General features: G+C 31.7%; 3 protein-coding genes and 1 long non-coding RNA gene across 14 annotated transcripts; 2 read left to right on the forward strand and 2 right to left on the reverse strand.

Moving 5' to 3' along the window:
• Positions 1 to 213: 213 nt before the first annotated feature.
• Positions 214 to 5256, reverse strand: LOC138180305 (dyslexia-associated protein KIAA0319-like protein). Of its 5 annotated transcripts, none has more exons than XM_069114048.1 (16): positions 5115 to 5226; positions 4711 to 5049; positions 4209 to 4621; positions 3962 to 4134; positions 3496 to 3873; positions 3202 to 3427; positions 2749 to 3122; positions 2557 to 2668; positions 2321 to 2469; positions 2052 to 2242; positions 1878 to 1977; positions 1487 to 1807; positions 1316 to 1417; positions 1052 to 1237; positions 828 to 977; positions 214 to 754 (listed from the first exon to the last, which is right to left on the reverse strand). In XM_069114048.1, exons 3-15 carry the CDS (start codon positions 4613 to 4615, stop codon positions 829 to 831), a joined length of 2868 nt encoding a protein of 955 aa, XP_068970149.1. In that variant the 5' UTR covers positions 4616 to 4621; positions 4711 to 5049; positions 5115 to 5226; the 3' UTR covers positions 214 to 754; position 828. The 5 variants fall into 5 exon arrangements, with proteins under 5 accessions (XP_068970149.1, XP_068970146.1, XP_068970148.1 ...); XM_069114045.1 differs by having other exon boundaries at positions 214 to 767; positions 5115 to 5225; XM_069114047.1 differs by having other exon boundaries at positions 214 to 977; positions 4711 to 5030; positions 5115 to 5256.
• Positions 5257 to 5949: 693 nt separating this feature from the next.
• Positions 5950 to 10843, forward strand: smo (smoothened, frizzled class receptor). 2 transcript variants are annotated; one of them, XM_069112454.1, is made up of 9 exons: positions 5950 to 6227; positions 6440 to 6760; positions 7084 to 7524; positions 7595 to 7764; positions 7884 to 8224; positions 8429 to 8630; positions 8709 to 8879; positions 8960 to 9414; positions 9502 to 10843. In XM_069112454.1, the coding sequence occupies exons 1-9, from the start codon at positions 6216 to 6218 to the stop codon at positions 10248 to 10250; spliced, it is 2862 nt and encodes a 953-aa protein (XP_068968555.1). In that variant the 5' UTR covers positions 5950 to 6215; the 3' UTR covers positions 10251 to 10843. The 2 variants fall into 2 exon arrangements, with proteins under 2 accessions (XP_068968555.1, XP_068968554.1); XM_069112453.1 differs by having other exon boundaries at positions 5952 to 6227; positions 8960 to 10843.
• A 978-nt stretch (positions 10844 to 11821) lies between these two features.
• LOC138179564 (androgen-induced gene 1 protein) lies at positions 11822 to 25952 on the reverse strand. Of its 5 annotated transcripts, none has more exons than XM_069112460.1 (5): positions 25804 to 25952; positions 20531 to 20695; positions 13219 to 13356; positions 12909 to 13126; positions 11822 to 12690 (listed from the first exon to the last, which is right to left on the reverse strand). In XM_069112460.1, the coding sequence occupies exons 2-5, from the start codon at positions 20681 to 20683 to the stop codon at positions 12492 to 12494; spliced, it is 708 nt and encodes a 235-aa protein (XP_068968561.1). In that variant the 5' UTR covers positions 20684 to 20695; positions 25804 to 25952; the 3' UTR covers positions 11822 to 12491. The 5 variants fall into 5 exon arrangements, with proteins under 5 accessions (XP_068968561.1, XP_068968559.1, XP_068968557.1 ...); XM_069112458.1 differs by having other exon boundaries at positions 25676 to 25931; XM_069112456.1 differs by lacking the exons at positions 20531 to 20695; positions 25804 to 25952 and adding exons at positions 15345 to 15545; positions 16547 to 16679.
• On the forward strand, positions 22360 to 24621 carry LOC138179565 (uncharacterized). 2 transcript variants are annotated; one of them, XR_011173084.1, is made up of 3 exons: positions 22360 to 22602; positions 23137 to 23383; positions 24173 to 24621. It is a non-coding gene; the product is annotated as an uncharacterized LOC138179565 (long non-coding RNA). The 2 variants fall into 2 exon arrangements; XR_011173085.1 differs by lacking the exon at positions 24173 to 24621 and having other exon boundaries at positions 23137 to 23553.
• Positions 25953 to 26957: the final 1005 nt, after the last annotated feature.

Genomic DNA, 26957 nt, shown 5'->3' on the forward strand with positions numbered 1-26957 from the left:
TTATAAATAACGTTAAAGCGAACGCATGCGAAACGAAAATGTGGGTGCTTTAGAATGCTTTATACTAAATTTAAAATCATTTTATGATTCCTGTTACTTATATTGTTTTATAATTGTAACACGTGCTATAAGAAATAATTATAATTTCTATTTAACATCGAAAACTATATTCGCTTAAAATATATGTTAAGGGAAATTAAATAACACATTAACTATATGGATAATAAATTTTATTATTTATCCATATGCAGTGTAAAAATAAGATCGATGATATACGTATTAAAGAGCAAGTATTACATACAAGAGATATATGAATAAGAAACGATCATTATATATAAATACTAATTCCAATACTTTCTAAGGCCGTAATCAAATCAAGTTTGATCATTGTGCTATAATACCGCACGCGTATATACGGCGGCACAACTATAATTATATAATAAAAGTTTCAAATATGTGTACACAATACCAATAAATATATGTGTTATTTCGAATAAATCAAACAAGATGCAATACAGTGAGCGCGTGTATTTTCTTGTCTCTAATCAGTACTTAATTAAGTACATCTAGTTTCGTCAAATTCTTTTTACAAGTTGGCAACTTCTGAGAAATCATATTCTTGCTAGATACATACTTAAAATTACAGCCTTGTAACTGACTAGTAAAATTTACGGTTTTCTTATTTTTTTTTTTTTTTTTGGCTAAACGTACACAAATGTGCGTCGTTTAACGAAATCTTAAATTCTATGCATTCCTGAAACAAATTCCTGAAATTATGGCTTACTTAATGCGCGATTCATTAAAACCCTAACAAGTGTGACTATTACCTCATGTTTTCACTCTAGAGCCCACTTTAATAAAGCCATTTCGAGATTTACCGTTTCTTACTTGACTGCTATTTTTCGCTTTGCGATGTTCGAATAAGACATCATCGGAGTCCGTGTCTGATTCAGATAACACCATTTTATGTGTTGAAACTATAAAAATAAACACATAAAGAGTCATGACGTAATATTATTTCTAAATCCATATAAAAGGAAAGATGCCGTACATGTGCTGCTGTCGTCCTCCGGTTCCGGTTGTAGAAGAGAATAACGCGGTGGTTTTTTCTTAGTACCAAGTGAACGTCGTTTACCTGTACATATTCTTTGACACAGACAAACAAGACCCCAAATGAGGCCAACCCAACATACGACTAGAGACAATAATGCTATTATTACATAGAGAATACTCCAATCTGAAAAAAAGTATGACTTCAAGTCAGCTTAATTCATTTTCATATTAAAATTTACTTTTCGTATTTATTTTAACATACCACAATTGGAATCGCCATTGCCAAAGTATTTCTGTATTAAATTTTGCATCCAAAATGCTTCACACATACATAATCTTGTTTCTTGATCACATACTCCATGGCCTATTTAAAAACAAATTTCGTACAACAAAATTATTTATAACATAATGATATTTAATAAAAGATACTTACCCGAACAATTATTTTGACACACAGCAGTATCAATGTTTGCAACAGACAAGTGAAGAATGCCTGAATCTTGTCTTAATTTTTCTTTCAATCGTTTAACTACTTCTGGCCCGTACATAGCGACTTTTCCTCCTTTTTTCTCTACATAGAAAATTAAGACAGCTCTGCCTGTATGTGGCTCCGCTCTTAAATTTCGGACAACAATAGATGCTTCATCCCGCAGTAACATTTGTAATTTTAATACCAAAGAATTTTTTTGCGACACTGTTAGCAAATTTGCTTCGATATTCAATGTTAATTCAACTAAATGCAATAATTGTGGGTCTATAAAGAAAATATATACATTATTTAAAGCTTTATTACAGTATTATTTCTTTTCTTCTGTAATATTTACCGGATTTTACTATCACGGATACAGTGTCCTCGTTACTAAGACCTTGATCATCTATTACTTTTAATCTAAAAAGGTATCTTCCTGGCACGATATCTGTCAACTATAAATAAAATATAAAAATACTCTGTTATGAATAAAAAATTGTCTACTTATGATACTGTTAAATATTATTACCATTAAGATTGGCGATTTATCAGAATTCTGAACTATAGTGCCTATAGCAAGACTAGACGGATCCCTCGACCACATCCATTCACTAATTCTTAGGTCGTCAGTTGATTGAGATCCATTAATAATTAGTGCGCTAATCGGGGCTACAACAACCTGATCTCCACCTGCGTTTGCTTTCGGAGCAGCATTTTTATCTATGTAATAAAGTTAATTTTAATAATCAAGTAATTACAAATACTAGTTAATAGAGTGTAGGATAAAATTCTATTTACTTTGTGTAACTTTTACTTTAACGGTGTCCGAATCTTTATTTCCATTATCGTCAATTACAGTTAACTTAAACTCGTAATCACCCTTCGTTAATTTTGTAATATTCGTAACTGATTCATTCACTGCCGAAAATACAGCATTACTAGGTCCACTGTTAAATCAAATTTAATACTGCATTATAATATTACGAGATATAATCAATTAAATATATGAACTTAATGTATGAACTTAAATTTACCTCATTTGCTCCCAATGGTAAGATACAATCTTAATATCATCTTTACTTTTCCGACCATCTAGTACAGTTTTTGTTTCGGGTAACGCTATAGTTATAAGTTCGCCAGCATCAGCTATTTAAAATTATGTAAAATAAAATAATATTTAGATTTTTTTGATAGAAATATAAGAATAATTAAAATCATGTAATTACCTTTCGGCGGTTTATTGGTTGGTGGTTTCACAAACACATGAACCTCAGCTGTAGAAAATTGTTCTGAATCGTCTGTTACCTTTAGCACAAATGTATACATTCCTTCCTCCAAATTAGACAGTTGTAAATACGGCGTTCTTGTATTCTGCATATCTACTGCCTTGTTTTGATCTGAAGGACTTTTTGTCCATTCCCAACTTGCTATTCCATGATCATCTGTACTTAAGTTACCATTGAGTGTCAATGTGTTCTGAGGTAAATATATAATAATGTCTTGACCAGCATTAGCACTAGGAGGATAATCAATTACTTTCAAAACTGTTATATTAGCACTTGTAGAATTAGTGATATGATTGGAATCTTCTACTGTTAACCTAAAAAGATGAAAGATTTGAAATATTAAACAATTATTAAATTTTGTACAAATAAATAGTTTATAATATCAGTACTGACTTAAAAGTATAGTTGCCGGGGATAAGATTATCTAATTGTAAAGTAGGTGTATCAATTAGATTAGGATGATATCCAATAGGACCTCGTTGCAATTCCCAATGATAAGAAATAACACGATCGTCATCTTTACTCGACGAACCATCTAACACAGCTCCTGTATTCGGTAATTTTACAACCTGCGACGCGGGTGAAATTATAGCAACTGGTGCTTGATTTATTCTCTTGGCTGCAAATAATATTAAATCAATAAATTATAATAACCAAAGGAAATATAAGCATAATAAGAAAACTTACGTGGTAAAACGCTAACATTTGCGTATGTTTCTCCATAGGTATTTGGACCATTTACTGTTACTTTAAAAGTATATAAACCCTCAGATAAATTACTTAATTTAACAGTCATACAGTTCTGATCAGACATTGTGCCAGTATGGCCATCTGGTTGACTTAGAAGACTCCAAGCATAATTGTAATGTTCATTTCCTTGTTCTGCTGGCACAGTATATGCAGATAATGTTACTTCATTCTCTGGTAGGCGTACTTCTTTTGAAACTGCAGAAACCAGCAATCGTTTTACTGGTGGCTTCATAGATGTTCCAGAATCTTTTATACTTTGTGGTTTTCCTTGAGGTGTTACACCAAGTTCTATGTCTTCCACCAAAGTGCAAATTCCTAGCACAATTAATACGAATTAAAAAATTCTCAATAAATTAAAACACATTGAATATCTTTCTAATGACCGCTTAAATGATATAATTACCTGCACTATTATGCTTAAATCCAGTAGAACATTGACAAATTCCAATATCAGATTTATCCCCAGACTTAACACAGATTTCATGCTCTAAACAATTCGTTTGAGTGATGCAACTTATCCCATTTGACCCACCAAAAAGAATATGATCTCCTTCTGTACCATCCATGAGAAACCCTCTAGAAGTCAATTAGAATAATTATTAATTAAACGAAGTTATAATAAAATATTATATATAAAATTGAAATCTTACCCAGTATCATCATTTATTTGATCCAACAAATCACTCCACATTTCATCTTCTTCTACAGGTTTAACTAGAACCATGCTTGGAGGATTTTCATTTGCCAAATCCTTCCTATATAAAGGTATACATAATTTAGAACTTTTACACTGCACATGATAGCAGGTACCATTATGCATAAGTGCCACATTGCATGTAGTTTCGGTGCAGCATGCAGCGACACAGTGTTTCATGGTATTTAAAGGCTGGGTAGTATATATTCCACTAGATAGATTTCCACGAGGTGTGTAACTTGTGAAAGCTCTCGGATATAAACCTGGGCATAACATTTGCCATTTTGTGTCCCTATCTGGATAATCACCAATGCAATTTCCAAATAGCAATAAATATAATCCTAAATAAAGGATCTTAAACATCTTCAACTACAAAAAAAATCCAATATAAAATATCTTATTTGAAATCTTATTGTAAAATTATTTATGTTAATTTTTACATAAAGAAAATATTTTACCTTCTTATTCGTACACTTCAAAATTATCAATAAAAGTTGGTATGATCGAAATAATTTTTCAGGTTATTCTACGACACATCTGTCACCTTAATGATTGCTTTACTATCTAATACTGGTCGCAGACTGTCGAGAGATCGTGTAGTATTATGTTCCGCTGGTATTAATTCCAACTTGAGTATAGACATATATGGCCCAGGCTTATCATATATTAACAGCATGTTATTATCAGCACCAGCAGCTAATCAACTATAGGGGAATTTATCATATTTCCTGTTACACCGGAATAAGGAAAGGCCAAGTGAAGAAAACCGACGTTTCACCTAATAGCACGTTGTTAGTCTAAAATGTATATTATTGTTAATTAACATCATGAACTTATCATATTTATCAAAATAAACCATTACCGAAAGTACTTTGCACGCTATTATCCTTTGACAATTCACATGCTCTAACACCTGTGCTTAACAGAAATGTTTTGCAGAGGTCGACACCAGTAAAAATAATAATTGACAGACAAATTAAGCCTGGAGTAATTTGTCGAAATTACGCATTTATATTACGTCGTTATATTGTATTTTTGTTACATTTATCGATGTACGTGTTTCATCGTTCATTTCATTGAAAAACGGCACTCCGTGTTATCTATATTGATTATGTAAATGAAGCGGCTTGCGAGTCTTATTGTCTGGCTTATTGAATAATAATTAGATGTCAGAATAAACATTTTTAGGGAAGGTTTCTGTAAAAAAATATCATTTCACATTAGTAATTAAACTTAATTTCAACAGAATATATTTTTTAATTTAAGGTTTATAAAATTACTATTTATATAGCGTAATATTGAAATTAATATTAAATTATTGCTCAAAGTCGACAAGATGATATACATAGGTTGTAATACATGTAATAATGTATATATATAATAATATGTATATGTGATAGTTGTAATAAGTTCATTTATGTTTTCTTTAAAAAGCATGTCAAGTGTTATTATTGTCACATAAAATCTAATGATTGATTGAACCAACGAGTAATTTATTTATCTCACTTTATTGTAAATACAGATACATGTATTACTTCTGTATTTAAAAGAATGAATTTACTACAAATTACAATAATTGCTAAAAAAAATCACGCACAAAAGAAAATACCACGTATTATTAATATTTTATTCATGAAATGAGTTATTTATAAAATTTCCCGCGTTCGATGCGCAGATAATACTGCACATTCCACAATGCTGCCACTGGTGAGGTATTCGCGAAGTTGTTTACAGCCCCGTGCATTCAAACACCGGAAAGAGGTATGGGTATGAGCAAGTTCATCGGGTTCGTCGTGGGTGGCCTGGAAGCGAACGGAACGTGTGTGTGGTCCGAGCGTTCGTATGCTGGATGCGACTGTCGCGAGCGTAGAAGATGCAAGACGCTTTGTCCGAACGAAACGGAGAGCCTTCTCCGTGGCACTGTATAGTCGTTCAGAAAATAATTGGCGTGTAGTTTTAAGTGATGCGTCCGAAGGTACTATTTTTATTCATGGAATACTTTTGTTGTTTATCTCTGGTGCAGTACACGTGACATTTTCTTTTTAATTGAGCCGATAGCATGCCGGGGAATCGCGCACCGATTACGAAAGCCCATAACAAATTATCACTATATAGTACATCACTGTTTTTTTTCTCTTTAATAATATTATTTTTTTTTTTTTTTCATGATAATTAATCTTTTTTCAGATGACGCTCCTATTGATTTATTATTTTTTAATCTTTCACCGAGCGTCGTCGGAACTGGCACACGGATTCCCTACTAATTCGAATAGTAATAATGAAACATGGAAACATGGTTTAGAGTTGAGTCCCAGGCACAGAATTAAGGATTCCACTTATCTGCTGGACAGGTACCCCATGAGAGAATTACCACCTGATTCTTTAAATTGTCATAGAGCAGCAAAATGTGTAGAAATGCAAAGGAGTACTTGTATGGGTACAAGATTGTCATATACCACTACTACATTGGATCTTATACCTGAACATGTAACTCAAGATATTGTAGAGGTATATTATATTACACATGAAGTATAATTCACATAGGTATTTTCAGATATGAATATATTTATAAATGTAATTTTTGATTTTTACAAGAGGCAAATCTTTCAAGTCTAGAGTCACTTTCTCTTTTCTTTGTTCTCTTGTTATACCAGATATCTCAGGTCAGAAAAATCCTATTCAGAATCACCTCAGGTACTTCCTGCCTTGACTATATCACTCCTAAATATTACAATGCTTTTTCCTTATTCCTATATTGTTTAAAATATTCTTTACACTAATATTTTATTTTTCATTTTGTTAAATGTATTTATTATATACTTATTTTACAGGAAAAACTACATGTATTGCAAGCATTAAGACATATGCCAAAGTGTTGGGCAGTTGTTCAACCCTTCCTGTGCTCAATATTTATGCCAAAATGTATCAATGACACAGTGGATTTACCATCACAAGAGATGTGTAAAATGGTTTCAGGACCGTGTAGAATCGTGTTCAATCACACAATATGGCCAAGTTTTGTTAAATGTGAAAATACAGATTTATTTCCCAGACTATGTAAAAATGATATTAGAGAATTGAAATTTAATATTTCTGGTAAATGCCTAAAGCCATTAGTTCCAACTGATAATGCACTTGCTATTTTTGAAGGAGTTGAAGGTTGTGGAACACAGTGCAATGATCCACTTTTTACACCAGATGAGCATAAGCAAATTCATTCTTTTATTGCCTGGGCTGCAGGCATCTGTGGTTCATTCAATTTATTCACAGTTGTAAGTAATAATTGTCACGATAAAGGAATATAAAGAAATAACATTGTATCTAATTTATGTGTTATTTCAGATAACATTTTTAATTGATTGGAGAAGTGCAAATAAATATCCAGCTTTAGTTGTATTTTACATAAACTGTTGCTTTATGATGTCCTGTATTGGATGGCTTGCTCAGTTTACAGGAAGCAGAGAAGTAATTGTGTGCAGGAAAGATGGAACCTTAAGAATGAGTGAGCCGAGGTAGCTTATAATTATTTAATGTATATAATAAATTGTTGCATAATTACATATGTCGTATTTTGTTGAAAATCTTTATATTAAGTCAGATATAAAAACTTTGTGTACTAATATGTTTTCAGTGGAGAGAATTTGTCATGTGTCGTAGTGTTTGTTCTTGTGTATTACTCCCTTATGGCAGCTATGGTATGGTTTGTGATCCTTACATATGCTTGGCATATGAGTTTTCAAGCATTAGGCAAAATCCAAGACAGGATTGACAAGAAGGGTTCATACTTCCATTTAATTGCTTGGTGTTTACCACTTGTCCTTACTGTTACAATCATGGCATTAGGGGAAATTGATGGAAATAGTGTTACTGGTATATGTTTTGTGGGTTACACTAATCACGCAGTCAGAGCTTGGTTTTTGCTTGGCCCTGTGTTGATTGTCTTACTCGTTGGAGGTTATTTCTTATGCAGAGGTATGTTTTGAATCTACATCTTTTTTCTATTTAGCTTTCTCATTTAAATTTTCTATTGTTCTATACTTTTTATTCATATAATAAAATGTATTTCTTTGTATGCTTTCATAAAGATTATAGTCTAGTAAGTATCTTGGTGAAAATAAATATTAAAAAATGATATTTTTACTTCAAGTTAACTAACGTTATTGTTAATATTTTTAGGATTAGTTACTTTGATTCGACTAAAAATAAGCAGTCAAGAAATTATATCTGAAAGAGCAAGTTCTAAAATACGAGAGACCATTGTGCGCACGGGACTATTCTCGATTTTCACATTCGCTGCAGTTGTGGTGACCTTTTATTGCCACATTTACGAATTTCAACATTCTGAAGAATGGCGTCAGAGTTTTAGAAATTACATGATGTAAGAAAATCGAAACATAAAAAATTAGAACACGTAATAATATACGATGTTTAATAACATTTTATATTTCACGTACAGATGTGCAATAACAACAAAGTATTTGGATATTTCGGAATGTAAAATGGAAGTACGGCCGAGTGCAGCTAAAATGCAATTACATTTGCTTTCACCATTTTTTGCTGGTATTCTTATGTCTTCATGGGTGTGGACTGGTTCAACTGTAGATACTTGGACCAGATTTCTTAGACGGTAGTATTATATAGTAGGATATAACATTGCTTTCATTCTTTTTTTTTAACTTTTAAGCTATTAAAATTATTTTATTGTAGAACATTCAACTGCGAAACAGAAGAGCCTATTAGACTGAAGAAACACAAAGTAATTGCTCAAGCATTTGCAAAACGGAAGACATTCAACAACGCTGGCCGATTGTCTATCAGCTTCCATAACACCCACGAGGATCCAGTCGGTTTAAACTTCGATCTAAACTCTGTAGCTTCTCAGGATTTCAGTTCAACGTGGGCAGCTGCTTTGCCAAAGCTAGTTACTCGTAGAGGTGCACTCGTCGGTGGTACAACGGGTTCTGTATCTAGTAACAGGAGAAATTCTGTAGATTCTGAAATCAGTTTTAGCGTACGTCGGGTGTCCGTGGAATCTAGAAGAAACTCTTTGGATTCACAAATATCAGTTCAAATAGCTGAATTGAAGACAACGCGGAAAGTCGCTAGCAGTTCACGCGGTCGACGCGGGAAACGACGACGAGACTTCGGAAAATCTAGATCAGGTAAAGTAGGTCCGCTGTTTAGAAGAGGCAGTACGACATCACAGGAAAGTCAGCTCGGTGCACAGATATTATCGGCGTTGACTATAGGTGGCAATTCGAAAGTACCGCCCATTCAAGTGCCTAATATGAAGAGACGATCGGCTAGCGCTGGTTTAGATGACCGCGCCTTGAATCCTAAATTATTCGATGGGAAGAATGCTGGGATGCTGCTTCCTTTCCTATTTCCAGGGCAAAGTGGCAGTGATGAGAATTTAAGTAGTGAGGAGAAACAGCATCAAGAAATATCAGGAAAAGACGTGGATATCGAAGCAGGAAATATGGAAAAGGACGATCAAGACAGTGACAGTGATGACAGTCAACCAGAAGAAGAAGCTAAAATGTTAGATCCTGAAGAACCTCATGAACGTAGCAAGAGTAAAATTAGCAACAAGAGTTCGAAAAGTTATGGTCACGAAAGTGATAGGAGGAGCAGAGAAGGCCGTAGGAGTAAATATTTGCTCCAAGATGAAACCATTTTAAAGCACTTGTTTCAAGAATCCAATGATATTAAGTTGAAAAGTGACGCAGAAATAAAAGAGGTATATAGAAAAGCTGGAATGGGAAATCTGGCATCTAGTTTAAACTCGTGTTCTCCTGAATTGACAAGACTAATGCAGTCCGAGGCGCAGACTGGCAATGCTCGAGAAATGGCAACGCAGACATCGTTGCCATTGGACATTTTAGAAATGGAGGAATTAAAACAGAGCATAGACGAGATTATCAATAGCCGAAATTGTAGCTCAAAGGGAACACAGATCTCACCGCAATTAAATAAAAACAAAAATATCACTACGTAACGTCAGTTTTTCCTCCGACTTTACGTACAAAAACTTTTTGAAAATGATTTGCGATACAGTGAAGTTCAAAATCTGTCTTTTTAGTTGATAACTATTATACTGCTAGACTTATTCAAGTTTTTTTTAGTTTTGTAAGTTTTTTTTATTTTTTATATGTATATGTTCAGAGTATTTTCTAAGGAAGAAAACAACATATTTCATGAAGATTTAACAGTATAACAGCTATATGTGACTTGTGTTATTTACATGTGTGACTGTATATGTGTAATGGTGTAATGACATGACTGTAATTGTAAATACTATTTTAAAATAACTCAGTCTTAGTAGTATATATTATTACTTTTTATACATTTTATTATTGATAAAATTGCAATATAGTAAAAAATAATTCGATGACATTTTACAATACTAAAGTTGTAAACATATCATAAGTATAATTTTCGCTTGGCTTTTTATAAAGAACAATCTAAATCTATTTTTAACATTGCTCTGTATATTACAGTATTCTACAAAATGCATATCCTACTGTACTTAAGTCACATACAAATATTTTTTTATGTATGTACAAGTAGAATTTATTTTCTTATCTTAAATTTGTCCTTTAAAAAGTTAAGACGAATTGTGCAACAAATTGAAAGAAATTACATTCTACATTTTCAATACAACATTCAAAATACATATAATATTAACAAAAAAATACATTAAAAGGTGTCTTTATTCAATAGTATTAAACAAAAACGATACGTATTTAGCAATACATCATTTCTTCAATAATTTTTGCCTCCATTTTGTATAAATTGTTAGAATAACTAATTATTATCAAAATTTTTTATGAAATAAATGGAAAATATCTAGTTCTATAAACAAAAATGTTTCAGTTGAATATTAGCACAACGCATTGTATCTTTGTGAAAATGTATTCTGAAATTTACTAATATATTTATGGAACGTAACTATAGATAAGGTCAACCCGTTATCGATAATTGATATTTTCCGTATATAGTTTAACAGCTTCTCGGTATGCGAGTCCAATTTACTCACAGATAAAGTCAATCACGTTAACGTGATATTTTGATTTTATTGTAGTAATAAATATTGAAAATTCATGAAGATCTTTCAAAATTATACATCTTTTTTTTCTTTTCTTTTTTAGTGCACTTATTATTTAAAAGTATAACTAAAATCCGTTAACAAACTCTGTACTCCTGATCGACTATATCATATTTCTTTGTACATTATATAAATGACGAAATGCTAAACTAGATCTCTAAAGTTAGTCTAATCTGTTATAAATGCAAAAACGGTATTTCTCATCTCCACTCGATACATTTTCGACACGAGAATCATCGATGGCATCAAATCTTGGTGAACACGAGTACACGTGCTAATGGTTTCTTTGCTCGATCAGTCCAGCAAAAGCATATTCCTCTTGCTCGATTCGCCTCACTTCATTATGCTTTCAAATCAGGTCCGATACATTCTGCTACGTACTTTTTTCCTATACTCGGTACAAACACAGCCGGATTTTAGTATTTGGTAAAACGGTATTTGCAAACATGTCTGTTGATATACCTTCAAAACGCGGAACAATGCATTCATTCCACACACGTGTTCACAGTTCACCATTTCTCTATGACGCATTTTCTTCCTTTCTTTCTAAATTTTATTTCATTTCTTTGTTGTCAGAGTAACAAATATCGAACGTATAAAAATGTACTAGCTGTTGCATCGTGTGTACGTATGTGTCTTGTCCGTGTTTTTCTCTTTTTTACTTTCCATTTGTTTGCATTTTTTAATTTACATCACCATGAATATCAGGCATCAGAGTGTGTGCAGTGTACTTAGTTATTACAATTAGTCTTCCCTTTTCTTTGTTGCATGTGACACAAACCACACGAGAGAAAAAAGTCACATCTACATGCTCCAGCTACGCAACCCTCTTCAAGTGAACAAGTTGTTAACGACCGTGTTCTCCTCGTGCTTTCTGCTTTTGGGTAAAAATTAACGCACTCTGTCCTTGCATGCACATATTACTATGTTTTTGTTTAAGAGTTTCCGAAAGAAAATTTATCCATTGGATACGCGTGCATGCCGTAATGTAGGATAAATGGAGCAGGGGGGATGATAGGAGGAGGAAGAGGTGGAGGAGATAGAAAATTGGTTTTTAATTTTTATTTACCACCACCTTAGAGGAGGCTAATGTATGACCGAAGTCAGCGCAGCTAATCACCATGGGCGAGGCTATTTGCTCTTGGCATAAGATTTTTTACTTTTAGTATATTCGTTACCCCAAAGGAAGTTGTCCACTGCTTCGCCGATCAAATACAAGAATAAGGAGATTGAAAGCAGTACAATGAAGAATACAATTCGTAACGGCAGCGGCAACACATCTAGTATTGGGTACACCCAGATACCGCTCTTATAGAAAATTATATGCACCCTGAAAATAGTAATAATTTACGTAATTAACTTAATAATAAATCTTTTACTTTATATTATACTTTACGTTACTATATATTAAGTCTACTTTATATTTACTTATAATTTTAAAATCCTAATCAAAATTTTAATCAAAGTTTAAAAGCAAAATATGACAGTTGACCAAAGGCATAATATTCTCTTATAATTTTTATATTTTTTTTTACACTGTCAACGTACCAAATTAAATATACAATCATGAAGGACAATAAACACAAAAGGCCAAATGATTTCCTTGGATATTTTCTCGGGACTATCATCATTTCTATTAGCGTGGAAACCATGATCATTGTGTGCATCAAATGATTGAGCCACCACGGAAAGTAAGGATCCAGCGCCTTTGGAAGCACCAATTCGCGATCCACAAACATTAAAGTCCAGAATATTATTCCAACGAACTATAATCCGAGAAAATCATACGAAAATGTATGAAACTATAATTTTTAACCTTTTACTAAATTTTGTAGTTTTTGTCTTTTTCTTAATTTACCATGGCAATCGGAAAACCGAGGATCGCATGTACATGATCCTTTAATTTACGTATGAATGGTGGCTTCTTAGGATTAACTGCATTTGTGCCGAACCAATCATTTAGAATACATATGAAGAAAAATATCGCTTGAATGATCTGAAACAATGAATGATCACACACTTAATTTCTACTGTTTAGATTAATGATTAAAAAAGCTTGAATATATGATATTGTACTTTTCCGTAAAAATTATTCAAAACATTTTTTATCGGTTTATTTGTTGCGATTTATGTAACTAATAAGTAAAAGTTTAAAAGATATTGATAATTAGTTTAAAAGATAATTTTGTACAGAAAGTAGATTTCTTCAGTGAAACTTGAGACGTAATGTCGAAATTGCAGTACAAAGATATTATGATGCCGCATCTCCTTTGTAATTAAACAAACATCATGTCTTCAATAATAATAATAAGAATAATGCAAAAAGCGAATAAAAGATCTCAATAATTAACATAATTGCAATAAATTTGATAAAAAAATAAATAAAATTTGCATACATACATAAATATATTCCATAAATTATAAGTCATTTCATTATTCTATTTAATGTAAAATTGTAAAAAAGGAGACCTATAACCTACAATTTGTAATTTGTCAATTACACATATGTATTCAGTATAAAGTGAAAACTTTCTGCTGTTTTTATTCTCTAATTATTTTATTATAAACGTATTCGCATATCATGTCTAATGTAGGTACTCTAAAATAAATAATGTAGCAACACATTATTTATGTATGATTATTTTTATCATGATTATTATACTGTACTTTGGATATTCTTTGTATTTCTATATGTATATGTGTCTATTTTGTAAATGTATTTTATGGAGTTTTTAATATTTCATGAACTGATAAACATCCGCAATGGATTAATAATATGAACGGTGATGAATATTTAAACCGACATTATATATGAATAAAAAATTATATATGTACGTAGTTGTATGTAACATCGTAACATATAAAATGTATTCATACATACAGATAAACAAAGTTTTATTGCAATGAATTATACCGAGAAGTATTGACAGCAATTAAATACTAATAAAACAATTGTCTTGTATGGATACTTCAAATCATGCAATGATAGTCACTTGACTGCATATAAATAACATGACATGACACGTGCTGTAATTCGGAGATAATATGGAGTGGTACTCGAACAATTGAGTTTTGTTGTTATCCGAGCTTCATAATTTGTAATATCAACGTGAAATGATCATATGAAATCGTTCAGTGGTAGCAAAAGATTATGAAAAATTTATTTTCCCAGCTTAGACATTAGTTCAATAAATATATAAATATCATGATGTATATATGGAGTATTGTGATGTCCCTATAGTCCGTCCAACGAGATGAAGCAATAAATGTAAACAATATTTTATTGCTATTGCCAATATTGCAGTCGCAACAGTAAAACTTTCTTTACTTACACTGCCTCGTTGGAGATGCTATATATACTATGTTAATATTATTGACGACTACTCTTTTTGTTATCTAAACATTTAAAACATTTGATTTGTAAATCACTTTGATGTATAAATTAATTTTTTACTACAATTTTGAGAAATCAGTAAGTATAATTAAATATTTATTCAATCTCCAAAAAGATCACTGTATTTTACTGTAATTTCGACTGTTTTCATTTTTGCGAATGCGATATTCAAATGCGATACAATATCGTATTCTTACGTCTTCTTTTATGTGTATTGCATAATAATGAAAGTGTGAAATAAGATTAAAACCATCACGCAATTTTAGTTTACTTGATGTAAACGAATCTTACAAGTATTTATGTAAAACATGCCTGAAAGATAGTATACCGATAATTGTTTTCTAATAATTAACAATATTTTAAGTCAATTGACATTCTATTTGACATTCTAATTGTAAGTACCATTTTGATCAGTCATGTTTATTACATCATCAGTTTTATTTGATAAGTAATTATCAGGCTAGTATTTTTAACACGATCGTAAGTGGTTATGTAAGGTGGATTAGGAAAATAATCTAATTACATGTGAAAAAAGAGACCACTGAGACCAAGAGACCAAAAAAGAGTTCATTGAATATCACGATACTAACCGCGTCCCAGAAAGTGAGGAACTTGAATTTCCCGCCATAGCTGTTGTGCATTTTGAGAAGATTTGGAGGGACAACAGTGTACATGTAATCATAATACACGGAGAACGCGAATTGCACGCAGGAGATTATGTGAAATCCAATTAGTAGACCTTCCTGCATCTCGTAGTTATTTCACATACAGTTTTTTCGTGATCTGAAACCCTTTGATAGATTTCCATGATGGCGATCGTATTCGACCAATCACACAGGAATTAATTGATAAAAGAATTATTCATCTTTTCTGTGTGTATTCACTCTTTTAACAAATGTTTCTTATGTCATGCAAAATGGGTGGATTATTGGATTCTCTGTTTTTATAATAGAAGCCTTTTTTTAAGTTACAACTTATAACAATCGTAACTTTATCTATTCTGTATTAATAAAGTTTGTTCTAAATTTATGAAATAGTTTATGAAAATTGAAAGAAATGGATAAAGATGTACAAAAAAAGATATTGTTTCTTTCCTTTTGTATAACATATTAACTAAGTTATATATTACATATTACGTTAACAAGAAATTTATTTCTTTAGTAATTACATTTTCTTGTTGTATGTACATTGTATATAGTATATATGTAATGTACTTATATAGCCGATTAAAGAAAGATATATAAGGAACTATAATATTGTGTTCAACTATGAATTACATAAGACAGTTTACTCTCGAATTACGTAAATAGCACGTAATAAAATGGTATTGTAATGGTATATAACATTTCAAACAATTATTTACTTTGTCTTGCTAACTTTATCTACTATATTATATATAGTATCGTGTATTAGATTCCAGGTAACAGATTGAGCATAACATTGAAATTTAAATTATTAAAAACAAAGCAGATTGCTCTACAATGACACGTGCTTTTTGCAATTGATTTCATTACAGTAAAAAATAATCGTGGGAATAAAAATAGCGTTTCTATATAAAAAGAAATTTATAATATTTTTAATCTTAAAAAACAATGTACTGTAAATAATAGGCTTGTTGAAATCACTGACATTTACTTTGTGATTCTAAGATCATCCACCTACACAATTCACAAAAACAAAACAAAAAACTAACGATGCAAAATAAACGATGCACAGACTGTTGATGATAGCAAAGAAAAGAATAAATGTAGAGCTATCTATATAATTGCACAAAAATAGATAAAATATTAACCTCACTTAATAAAACGGAAATAATTAAGAAGTTGAAGTTATTGCAAAGTAAACATTCTGTATTACTTAAATATTTTCTAATTATCTTTTTTTTAATAGCAAAAATTGGAAACTTCGGCTTTCTCAAACCGCACTTAATAGTATCGACCGCGTCGACGGTCTGCAACGTACTGACTGACGGATAGATGAAAATACAGTATGAGGATTGTGAGAAAGAGAGAAATAACCAATTCACCATGTGCGTATGGTTTCATCTGGAGAGACTTAGATACTACGGTGCACAGGTTAAAATTCACAGGTTAGAAGTAAATAAAACTTGCATATAAAATGGATACGCAAAATGATCAGAAAGATAAAAAAGAACCTGTATACACATATATAAGGCAAGAAAGAAATTGACGACATTGTATGCGATCGTATAGACAGATACGTGTTGTTTCTATTACTAACAGAACTAACATATTGTCTAAATGTGTACGAGTAGCACATCTACAGTCATTATCGTATTTTTCTCAATCAAAATGCGCATTGATTTCGAAAGCCAAATACATATAAAGTACATAATATAGTACGAAAATAGGACATAAAAAAAGGAACGGGGCGTGTACGAAATAGAGAAGCGCCATTAGAAGACAGAGATAAAAAGTGCTGTTGTTCTTGTTGCTCTTTCTCTGCGCGAACGGAATGCGCACGAGCTTATGCTGACAAAAATCGTTTCTCGACCTGTTCTGAAGAATATCATGTTTCTTTTAAGTTTAATGCCCGATGAAGATTAGTTATTTTAATCTGTGGATCTATACTGAAAAATATAATTTAAGATAAATATAGATTTCGTAATTATTTAGAGAAATTTTATAATTATCATCGTGATACATGAGAAACTTCTTTCGATTTTTAAAGCGTTTTCTGTTTGAAAGTTCGATATTAATTTATTAAGACGTGTTACATATTTATATAGGAATAAATAAAGGATTGGATCCCAAGACTGGAGAAAGATGATTACCATAACATGTTACGTGATTTTTCACTTCCTACTACCATTCACGATTTTATACCGCATCTACGCTCGAGTGATACGCTGATTTCTATTATGTACACGCTAAATTTAAACAGACTCTTGTATAGTGGTCGTTACAGATTTTATTTTTATTAAAAAAGAGAAAGTATTACGAATTTCAATGATATCATATTTCGAGTAAATCACATGTATATTTTTTAGAAATAGCATTTCGTAACTCATTAATCAAGTTGAGATACGTAAATATTTGTTGACCTTATTAAAAGATAAAATACGAATACTTCGTTTTATCAATTGTATGTAGTCAATAGTATAAGTAGAAATTTTGCGTTCTAAATTGGATACCTTATACGGGTAGACAACCATTGCGATTGTGTTGTATAATAATATGTAACTTCATTTTGGTCATTTTTACAAGATATTGTTATAAAATTTTGTAAAAGAATTAATATTACCTATTCTCTAACCGTAGATATTTTTTATTTATGGAATATTCGTTATGTATCGCAACCTTGTTTGATTAATGAAACCATGTTTTTAAAACAATGGATATTATGAGAAGTTTGTTATTCAAACGAACGTCAAGGAAGCATGTTATTTTACACTTACTATATGTACCATTCATTGTATATACGATATAAAGTACAGATTCTGAAACTGGTAAAGTTAGATTCCTAATACAGGAACAGCAAGTTTTTTGTATCGTAAACAATTTTAGATTTCAAATGATGAGATTCTCATATCTCGTTTGTGCTGTAAGCATGGTGTAGGTAATCTGTGTAATATTAGAGAGGAGAAATTCTCGGGTAAAATGATGTTTTGACGAAGTACCTCTATCCTATTAGCGCTTTGTGACGATTACTGAGTAGTTCCCTTGACCGTCCCAAGAATCATCGTTGTTAAAAGGAAGTTGTTAAAAAGTGTAATACAGATTTTACTGATGGTATTATAGCAAAAAATCAGAGCAACTTGGATTTTCGGTAATTGTATATAAAGGGATACATTTCATCGATTTTAATGAAATTTAAATATGTATAAGGGTGAAGATTTTATATATAATATGTAACCGTCGTTCAGTCTTAGTTTTCGAGATATTGGTGAAAAACTGTTGCTATTAGACATTGAATTTTGTCTGTACGTGCACATCAATGGCACACACGATACGACAGCCAGCAAGCGATCTATAACGGGTGAATTCGTCGAAAATGTGTTTAGTTTTTTAGTTTCACAATGTATTTAAATTTGATCAAAATCGCTGAGCTCTATCCTTCTATGCACAGTTACCAGATTTTTTACTTTGACGCAATCTACAGGTTGTCAGAGAACTACCAGGAAATAGTCACAAATCGCCTGAGGGGTGTTCGAACACCTTTATACTATACTATGACTGGAAGTGCCCCTATCATGGGACTTTCAGAATCTATATATAAGATTGTGCTTTATATGTACGCTATACCAAGCTATATACACTTACATAACGGTGTCAGAGGCATGCATAGGTTATGACGTATTGGCAATAGCGAATAGAGGCAACCAGCCCCTGTGTTCTAAGGCCGATTTCACACGATGATACGTGTATGAAATGTGGATATACTATATTATATCCAACGAGGCGAGGCAGTCGACTTTCGAATATCACTAGTCGGCAGCCAATAGTTGCAACCGCAGTAATCAAATTTAGTTCACATTCACTGTCCCGTCACGTTGGATAGACTATACATGTATGCCAACAGAAGCGTTTAAACGACGATTGTTGACAAATACAATTTGGCGGTATTTCGTGCATCTTGAGAAACTTGATCGCTGGCGATACTTTTCTACAGATCAAAGAATGATCTATACAGATGATTTACTCAAGAATAAATGATACTGTATATTTTATTCCTGGAAATATATCTCATACGTATATTGCGGTACGTATTTTGCGGTACACGTATCGCTGTGTGAAACCGGCTTAACGCTTTTAATATGGGGAAGAAGATTCAGATTCACACACACACACACACAATGAGCCGCTGCAACGCGCATGTGTCTAGAAACACGAGGTAGACGCGGAGAGCAAATCGTGCTTGAGTATTGGCATTGAGACGTTGTACGAAGTAGGAAAGCGAGAGTAGAAAGGAAATGTGAAAAAGACTATTAAATAATGACTGTGCGTAACTAGTATAAGATTAAGAATTTTGGAGTATAAACGTAACGTCAAGGCTTCATATTTAGTTTCAGTATGAAGTCATTTATTGACGTTCCATCATGTTGTAAAATGTGGAACGCAATATTACAGTATTTATTTAGCTGACACAAGCGCATCGATGTAAATTTATTAGCGTTTGACTAAACGTTTATATAAAACTATAAATACATCGTTCAGGGTGAATGATGTTTAGATGAAACTGTAGGAAAACTAACTACCCTCCGGTCTCAATGATTTTTAGATATGTTGTAGAAATCGATATTTTGAATTTTTCCTATACATAGAAAAAGTGGATTTGCTTAATTTCCAAGATATTCGCCAAGAACTACCGGTACTACAGTGAATTTTGCCTACAGTTGTATGTCAGTGTATACGTCAATATTGCTTGCCGGTTGCTGGCCGCTTATTTTCTGTTTATAAATGACTGTTGGGCGAGCTTAACGATCTCGTGCACGTGTATCTGAATTTCGGAACTGACCAAAATATAATCTTAAATATCTTAAAAATACATCTATATGCTTAACAACCTTGGTATTTAATTAAGAAGTATGTCATATCATCTAAGTTAGCAATTGTTTTATATTCTTTGCTGCCAATATTTTTCATAACATAACATTTTTTGGAATTTATATTAATTATATTTGTCGGCACTTGTTACATATCGTGAACCATAAGATATGATGAACAGTAGAAAACAAAATATAATGACAAATAAGAGAATTACAAATGTTTTGAACGAAATACGATTTTGTTAATATTAAAAATATGCAACTTACCAGGTTCCATACAGTCAAGAACTTAAGTTGTCCTGGATCGAAGTCACCAAGTGGGGGTTTAAGCAGAGGTATCGTAATCAAAAACCCCCTGTATGTCGTAAAGGTGTACATCAGACACGATGAAATATGGTGTAGCTGATTTATTGTGTACATTTTCCTAAAATCCTGATAAAAAGATAAAATTTTACTTTAGGGGTTTACATTATATGACTTTTTTATACATTATGGTAGTTCTTGATACGTAGAATCCAAAAATGTAAGTCATTAGGAGTCTAGCGGTTCAAAAATTACGTAGGGAGAAAAATATTCGGTCGATCGGGTTGTTGAGCCGAGTTTGAATCGGAATCTTCTACTTGCCAAGCGGGTATTTTACTAATTGAGCTATCCAGAAAAGTACGTGTCCGGTTGAGAATTAAACTATTGCAAGTTGCTTTCGAGAGTATTTCTTCAACGTTTGAGAGTAACTGTTTCAGAGGGATGAGGTAGCTTACTCTCGAATAGACCATGATCGAAGAGCTACTGGCACAATTCGAAACAATTTCATATTTTAAAAGTAGTATATCACGACAATTCATAACTTGAGAAACCAGGTAAGTGAAGTGTAATGAAGTATGTAATAGAACGAAATATATAAATATTATCAGAATATCAAAATTACAGGTGACACAAGAACTGAAAAAAAAGAAAAAATACAAAAAAGAAGTAACAGCGATCCGATAAAAAAAGGAACTTCAAGCTGGATCTATTTTGGGATTTTGAAATTTTTAATTCCAGCTCTCGCAATAAACACCACAAGATCGTCACACATGAAGGCATCGGTGGTTAATTGTAAATAAAAGGAATTGGTTCAATTATACACTGAACTTCTGTTGCCTTCATTTGCACAAAATTGCAAAACATCTTGGTATCATCTTCAATTCGAAAATCCCTTCTAAATAATGAACATTACAGATAGCAGCTTTCGGTGAGTTTTTCTAGTAAGTTCGAGAGTATCAATTTTCGAACTTGCTTTCAGATAGACAGACAATTTAAGAGTACTCTCAAGAGCAACTATCGGAAGAAATTCCCAAATCGACACGTACCTTAATATTGTTTCTTTTTTATAAAAATGGTTTTTCCGCAAAATTTCCTACAAGTGACGCATAATCCTTACCTGATAGCTATGACATACAGGTTAGGTTCAACTAACGATTGACAGATGGGATGCGACCTTGTATTATTGACTAAATTTATACGGAAAAATCTTTTTTATTTTTATTTTATTATTTTCTTACTGTAAAATTTTTGTATCTTCACGAAAGTATTATATTAACCAGAATAGCATTATTGTGATAAATAATTTTATTTAAATAGCAAACAATAAAAATGGAAACGATAATAGACAGAATTCAATAATTTTAAACAATATCGACATATACGTAATTCGGATTACGTTACATTAAATAACACATTATTTATCAATGTATAAGAAATAAACACAGTGCTTCATATTTAATAAAAATAGCTTCAGTAATTATATCAAAAGTAAGCTGAAGAATAAATACTTAATGGGTTGCTTCTTTTAAAGAAACTCAACTTTGTTAAACATTATTTAGATTTTTAAAAGATTTTCTAATATTAAAAAGAAACGTTACTAAACTCTATACTGAATAAAAAAAATATTAAAAAGAAATGTCATTTTTTTTACAATTTTCAATTTTACAATTCCATTAAGCTTTATATCTAATCTAAATTAGAAGAAACAACTTCATGAATACATCATGGAGATCCTAATCGACGAAGTCATATTAAAAATCTAGACATTAAACAAATTTTAGACGTTTTAGGTCACGATATTGTTTTTTACAAGGAATTAATATTTAATAGTCAATGCGGAGCTGAATTATATATTTCTTAGTATACGACTGGATATATCGTTATAAAAGAAAAATGTTTATTACATAAGAAATCGATATTGATAATGATGATATAACTACTCTCGTAAAATTCCTATAACGTAACTGAAGAGACTTGAACAGCATAGATATGTATTGCACCACAGATGATGATGTAAGATACGTTTCAATTACATGGTAATTATACATACTCTAATATTATACGCTTGTTTACTGCTAAGCTTTATTTCCAGTATACATTTCTTAAAAAGATTGATTTAAGACAGACTCGTTCTATCCATTGTGAACTGTATCCAGTGCTCTATATTATTATAAATAGTTTAGTATTGTATACTGCACATATGCATTTTGTGCACTTTTGCATCTTAAATGCATCTTAGAAAAAAAATTGCTAACAATAAATATGTCAGATATCATAGTAACGGAAGCAAAAACACATTTACATAATAACCATTCTTATATCAATAAATATATTAATAAATATATATAATATAACAAATAGATATAATAACCAATACTGATCTATTAACTAGTGTTCAATAACAAATATTCAGAAGGTTTACCATTACTGTTTAATAAAAAAATATCAGTAAATATTTTTTTCGAACGTTCATTTTTTAACTTTTACGAAATCTTATTAAATAGGAATATAATAAAATATTATATAAGCTTGTTCGGTGAGATAGCACTTATTTCACTACCAACTTCCAGATAAATGACTGAAATCCGAGTTCAACTTGGTTCAAAATATCGACTCCTCTGGTATTATAGTCCAGAAAATTATCAGTCTCCGATCCTTCATAATAACAGTAATAAAATTGACAAAGTGAAGAGTCATCAAGATTAACGTAAATGCACTATATACTACCAAAAAGATATTTCTCTTATACATATAAATAATGTATTGTATCTTCATATAAATAATGTATTGTAATCTTTCGTCTGCGAGAGGCTTTCGGTTTGTATAATATTCCTTACGAATTTCATATAGCTGCTTTCCTTACGTTTATTATATTTTACAAATTCATAACATATTCATCATTAAGGATGTGTTAGAAGTATAATTATAAGACATAATATAAGTGAAATCTTCAAGTAAATTATGGTAAATTTAACTATAATGGTGATTAGCTTTACTTACTTTACTATCGCGGATGTAGCTAATGTTTATCGGTACAAATGTCGACACTACAAGAGGCTATGAGTAATAGCGGCGATAGGATGGTCGAGATGATGATAACAACGAATTCAGGTTCGATAACGAATCCACGGTCCATGGGATGACGAGTACCAACGTAATACACGATCCGGGTAACTTTTTCGATAACTCAATCAGCAATTCGTCCAACGACTAACTCGTAATCCAAATGAAACTTCCCTTATATATTCCTGTCCCCACTTCTCGGGTCAATCTTTGTTTTTAAGGAGATCCATATAATCATTCCATACCTCTGTCAGGTACACGTCCCTCCCGTGACCGTGGCCACGTCCTGTGACCCGCTATGTCACTTCGAGCCCGAACCCATCGTCACAAAGCCAGATTGGAACATTAGAACTATTTCTTATTTCTATTACTTAAGTGTAACTATAGTATAAGTCTGGACTACGGTATTGGGGCTTTTCCCAATATTCCGGATGGGAAATCCCGATGTTCTTTCCTCTCCGACATATAAATAATGAATAATTAGCGAAATAATTTTGTGTATGGGAGATAAGGTATTGCATCTTTAAATAATTTCTTTCATAGGAAAATGAAACGTTACAGAATTAATGTGAAAATAGCAAACATCGCAGTCATAAATAACGCGATTATTTGATTCGAAAAATGAATGAGATGAAAAATGAGATCTTCTGGAATGACCAGAGAAACAGGTTTGCAGACAATGTTTTCGTGCGAGGATCAATTTCAGTGAAACATTTACGCTGGAACACTATTCTTCTTTCTTCGAGAAATATTTAAATTAATTCGTACTTCATTTTCCGTACAAATTGTTAAATACAATGAAGATTTAGCGAAAATAGTATAATTCGAGATCATTCTAGAGAATAAACACTTCTAAATATATGCTAAATTGTGCAAATTGTGCCAGGAGTTGTACTACTACTTTTTTTGTTGCTAGTGTTACCTGATAATTATAAAATGGTTTTCAAAGAGCGATGAGTTTTTTTATTCCTATATCGACGAAATGGAAAATTTTAGAATAATTTAATTACATTCTGTATTTGTATGGTTCTACGTGCATATAACACCATAGATTTACAGAAAAGTTTATTTTATTAAAAAGAAAAATTGCACTTACGAAATTCACAGTCGAGAGTATTGTAAACTCATTTAAAAAAAGAAGTGAGTTTAGTTTCTAATGAAATCGATCAATTTTTCGATCATTCCTGAAACTGATTAAGTCTATTGTGAATGTGAGTTATGTTTTTTAGAACGAGAATGCAGTTACTCCTTTAAATAAACTGCTTCGATCTGCTTTTCAGAGGATTCGATTTCTCTTATCCCATTAAAATATAAGTGAAGTAAAATTGCAGGCAAAAAATTTGTTTTTCTGAAAATCTGAGAAAGTAATTATTTCCAATATTATCAGCCGCATCAGCGCGGTGTCCATCTTCAGTATAATATCCTCAACGATATTAATTTAACAACTGTTATATTAAACAAGTATAACCCACTATTTAATATTTCTTAAAATCGATAATTTTTATTTTAAATAATTTCTCAGTTCATTCTCATTTCAAATATATTGTATATCGCATCACTCGATTTCTAATCACCCTTAATTCACTCTACAACAATCTAAAATCAACAACTTTTACTTAAAAAGGTTTCTCGTTCCATTTTTATTTCAATCATATTATAAATCATATCATTCGTCTTCTATCTCCTCTAATTCATTTCTTACGTTAGAATAGTATTCCCCTCCATTTCTGCATTCCTATTTAAACAATTGACACCTCGTGGCCCTAGTTCTCAACTGTTCCTCTTAACTTCATCTCTTAGAAACATATAATTAATCAATCCACATACGTCTAATTGATATAAAAAATACAAATACATGATAATATGATGAAAATTCTACCTAGAAGGCAACAAATATTTAGTTCTTTTAAGTCCTACTTCCACGCAATAATATCAAATTCCTTATAGATTTTAAACTCAGTTTCTTCAGTTTACGAACTAATGGAGATAAGACAGTTGAGAACTAGAGCAACGACCTATCTTACTTTTAATTATTTTTAAACCTACCTTGACGGATGACTGAAGAACGTTGGAAGATCTAATTCTATTTAATTTATGAAATTATGCCGAATGATGAAATTGAAAAAGTTAGGAGAAGTAGGTTTGTTGATATGTAGATTGATCGAGATACGTACAGTGAGATACGGTACAACCAACTGAATCACAGGCCAGTCTTGTGAATTCACGAAGCACGCACATCAATTTCAACGGAAAGTCAGTTACGGACTGACAGTTAACTGTGCTCCACCATTCGTTGAGTCTTAACTGAATGGGGAGCAATAGATAAAACAAAGAAGTCAGCTGATTCGTCGCCGTTGTGCTCAAACACTAGGTAGATATATCTGATTTCAAGATAGCTTTAATAACACATTATCTTTATCTCAATTATAGGAACTCTTGGTAACTTGCAGGTAATATTCGCAAAAACTGATAAAAAAACGTGTGATACCGTGGCGCTAGTATCGCGAAAAAGGGCGAATGGACTGAATGTACAAATTCATTTGACGAATCAAGTCGTTTATATTCTATTCAACGAATCTGTCGCCAACACATGACTTATATTAATGTTTGCTGCACTTTAAAACAGGATAAATGTTTTTATCGTATAAAACGATGTAAATTTATTTAAGAACTTAAACGAATTGGTTCACTAGATGATGTGTAAACAAAATGTTGAAAAAATGACAATTAGTCCGAATCGCAAAGAAAATAGTGGAAATCGCTTTTTACAATGTTTTTATTTGAGCCTGTAATGAAAATTTAAACTATGCTTTTATCGGAAAATTTTATCGGAACCAGATCCACGTTACTATGAACTACAAACGGTTAAAAACACTGAAAATCATAGTTGTTTACGACTTTCAACCTGTAACTGTAATAAATCTAAAGGGGCGTTCAGACCAATATTATGGTCAATATCCCAGGATTCTTAACATTATATTAACAATTATATTCATCGTCTAGATGGTTTTTTTCTGAAAGATTCTTACACGTTACGACGCTTATCGCTTGCCTCTGCATCAACAGATTTCGATTCGTTAAATTTTAAAAAGGTTAGTCTGTTTTAAAGAGTGACCAAGTATTAATTTGACCCACTATATATAACAATATTGATTGATGTCAATTAGCATCTGAATCGTAAACGATAATGAACGTTATGACGTTTCGTCTCGTTTCGATTTTATTATCGTATATTTACTGTTTACTGTCTGGATGGTCAATTTAAATGATCAGTTATCAGAAGTTTATTAGTACAATCTTGCTAAAGCAGAAAGTTTTTAATGTAAAC

This window comes from Bombus flavifrons, chromosome 5 (genome assembly GCF_040668555.2).
Source record: "Bombus flavifrons isolate JBK064 chromosome 5, iyBomFlav1_principal, whole genome shotgun sequence".
In the NCBI taxonomy this organism is placed as follows: domain Eukaryota; kingdom Metazoa; phylum Arthropoda; class Insecta; order Hymenoptera; family Apidae; genus Bombus; species Bombus flavifrons.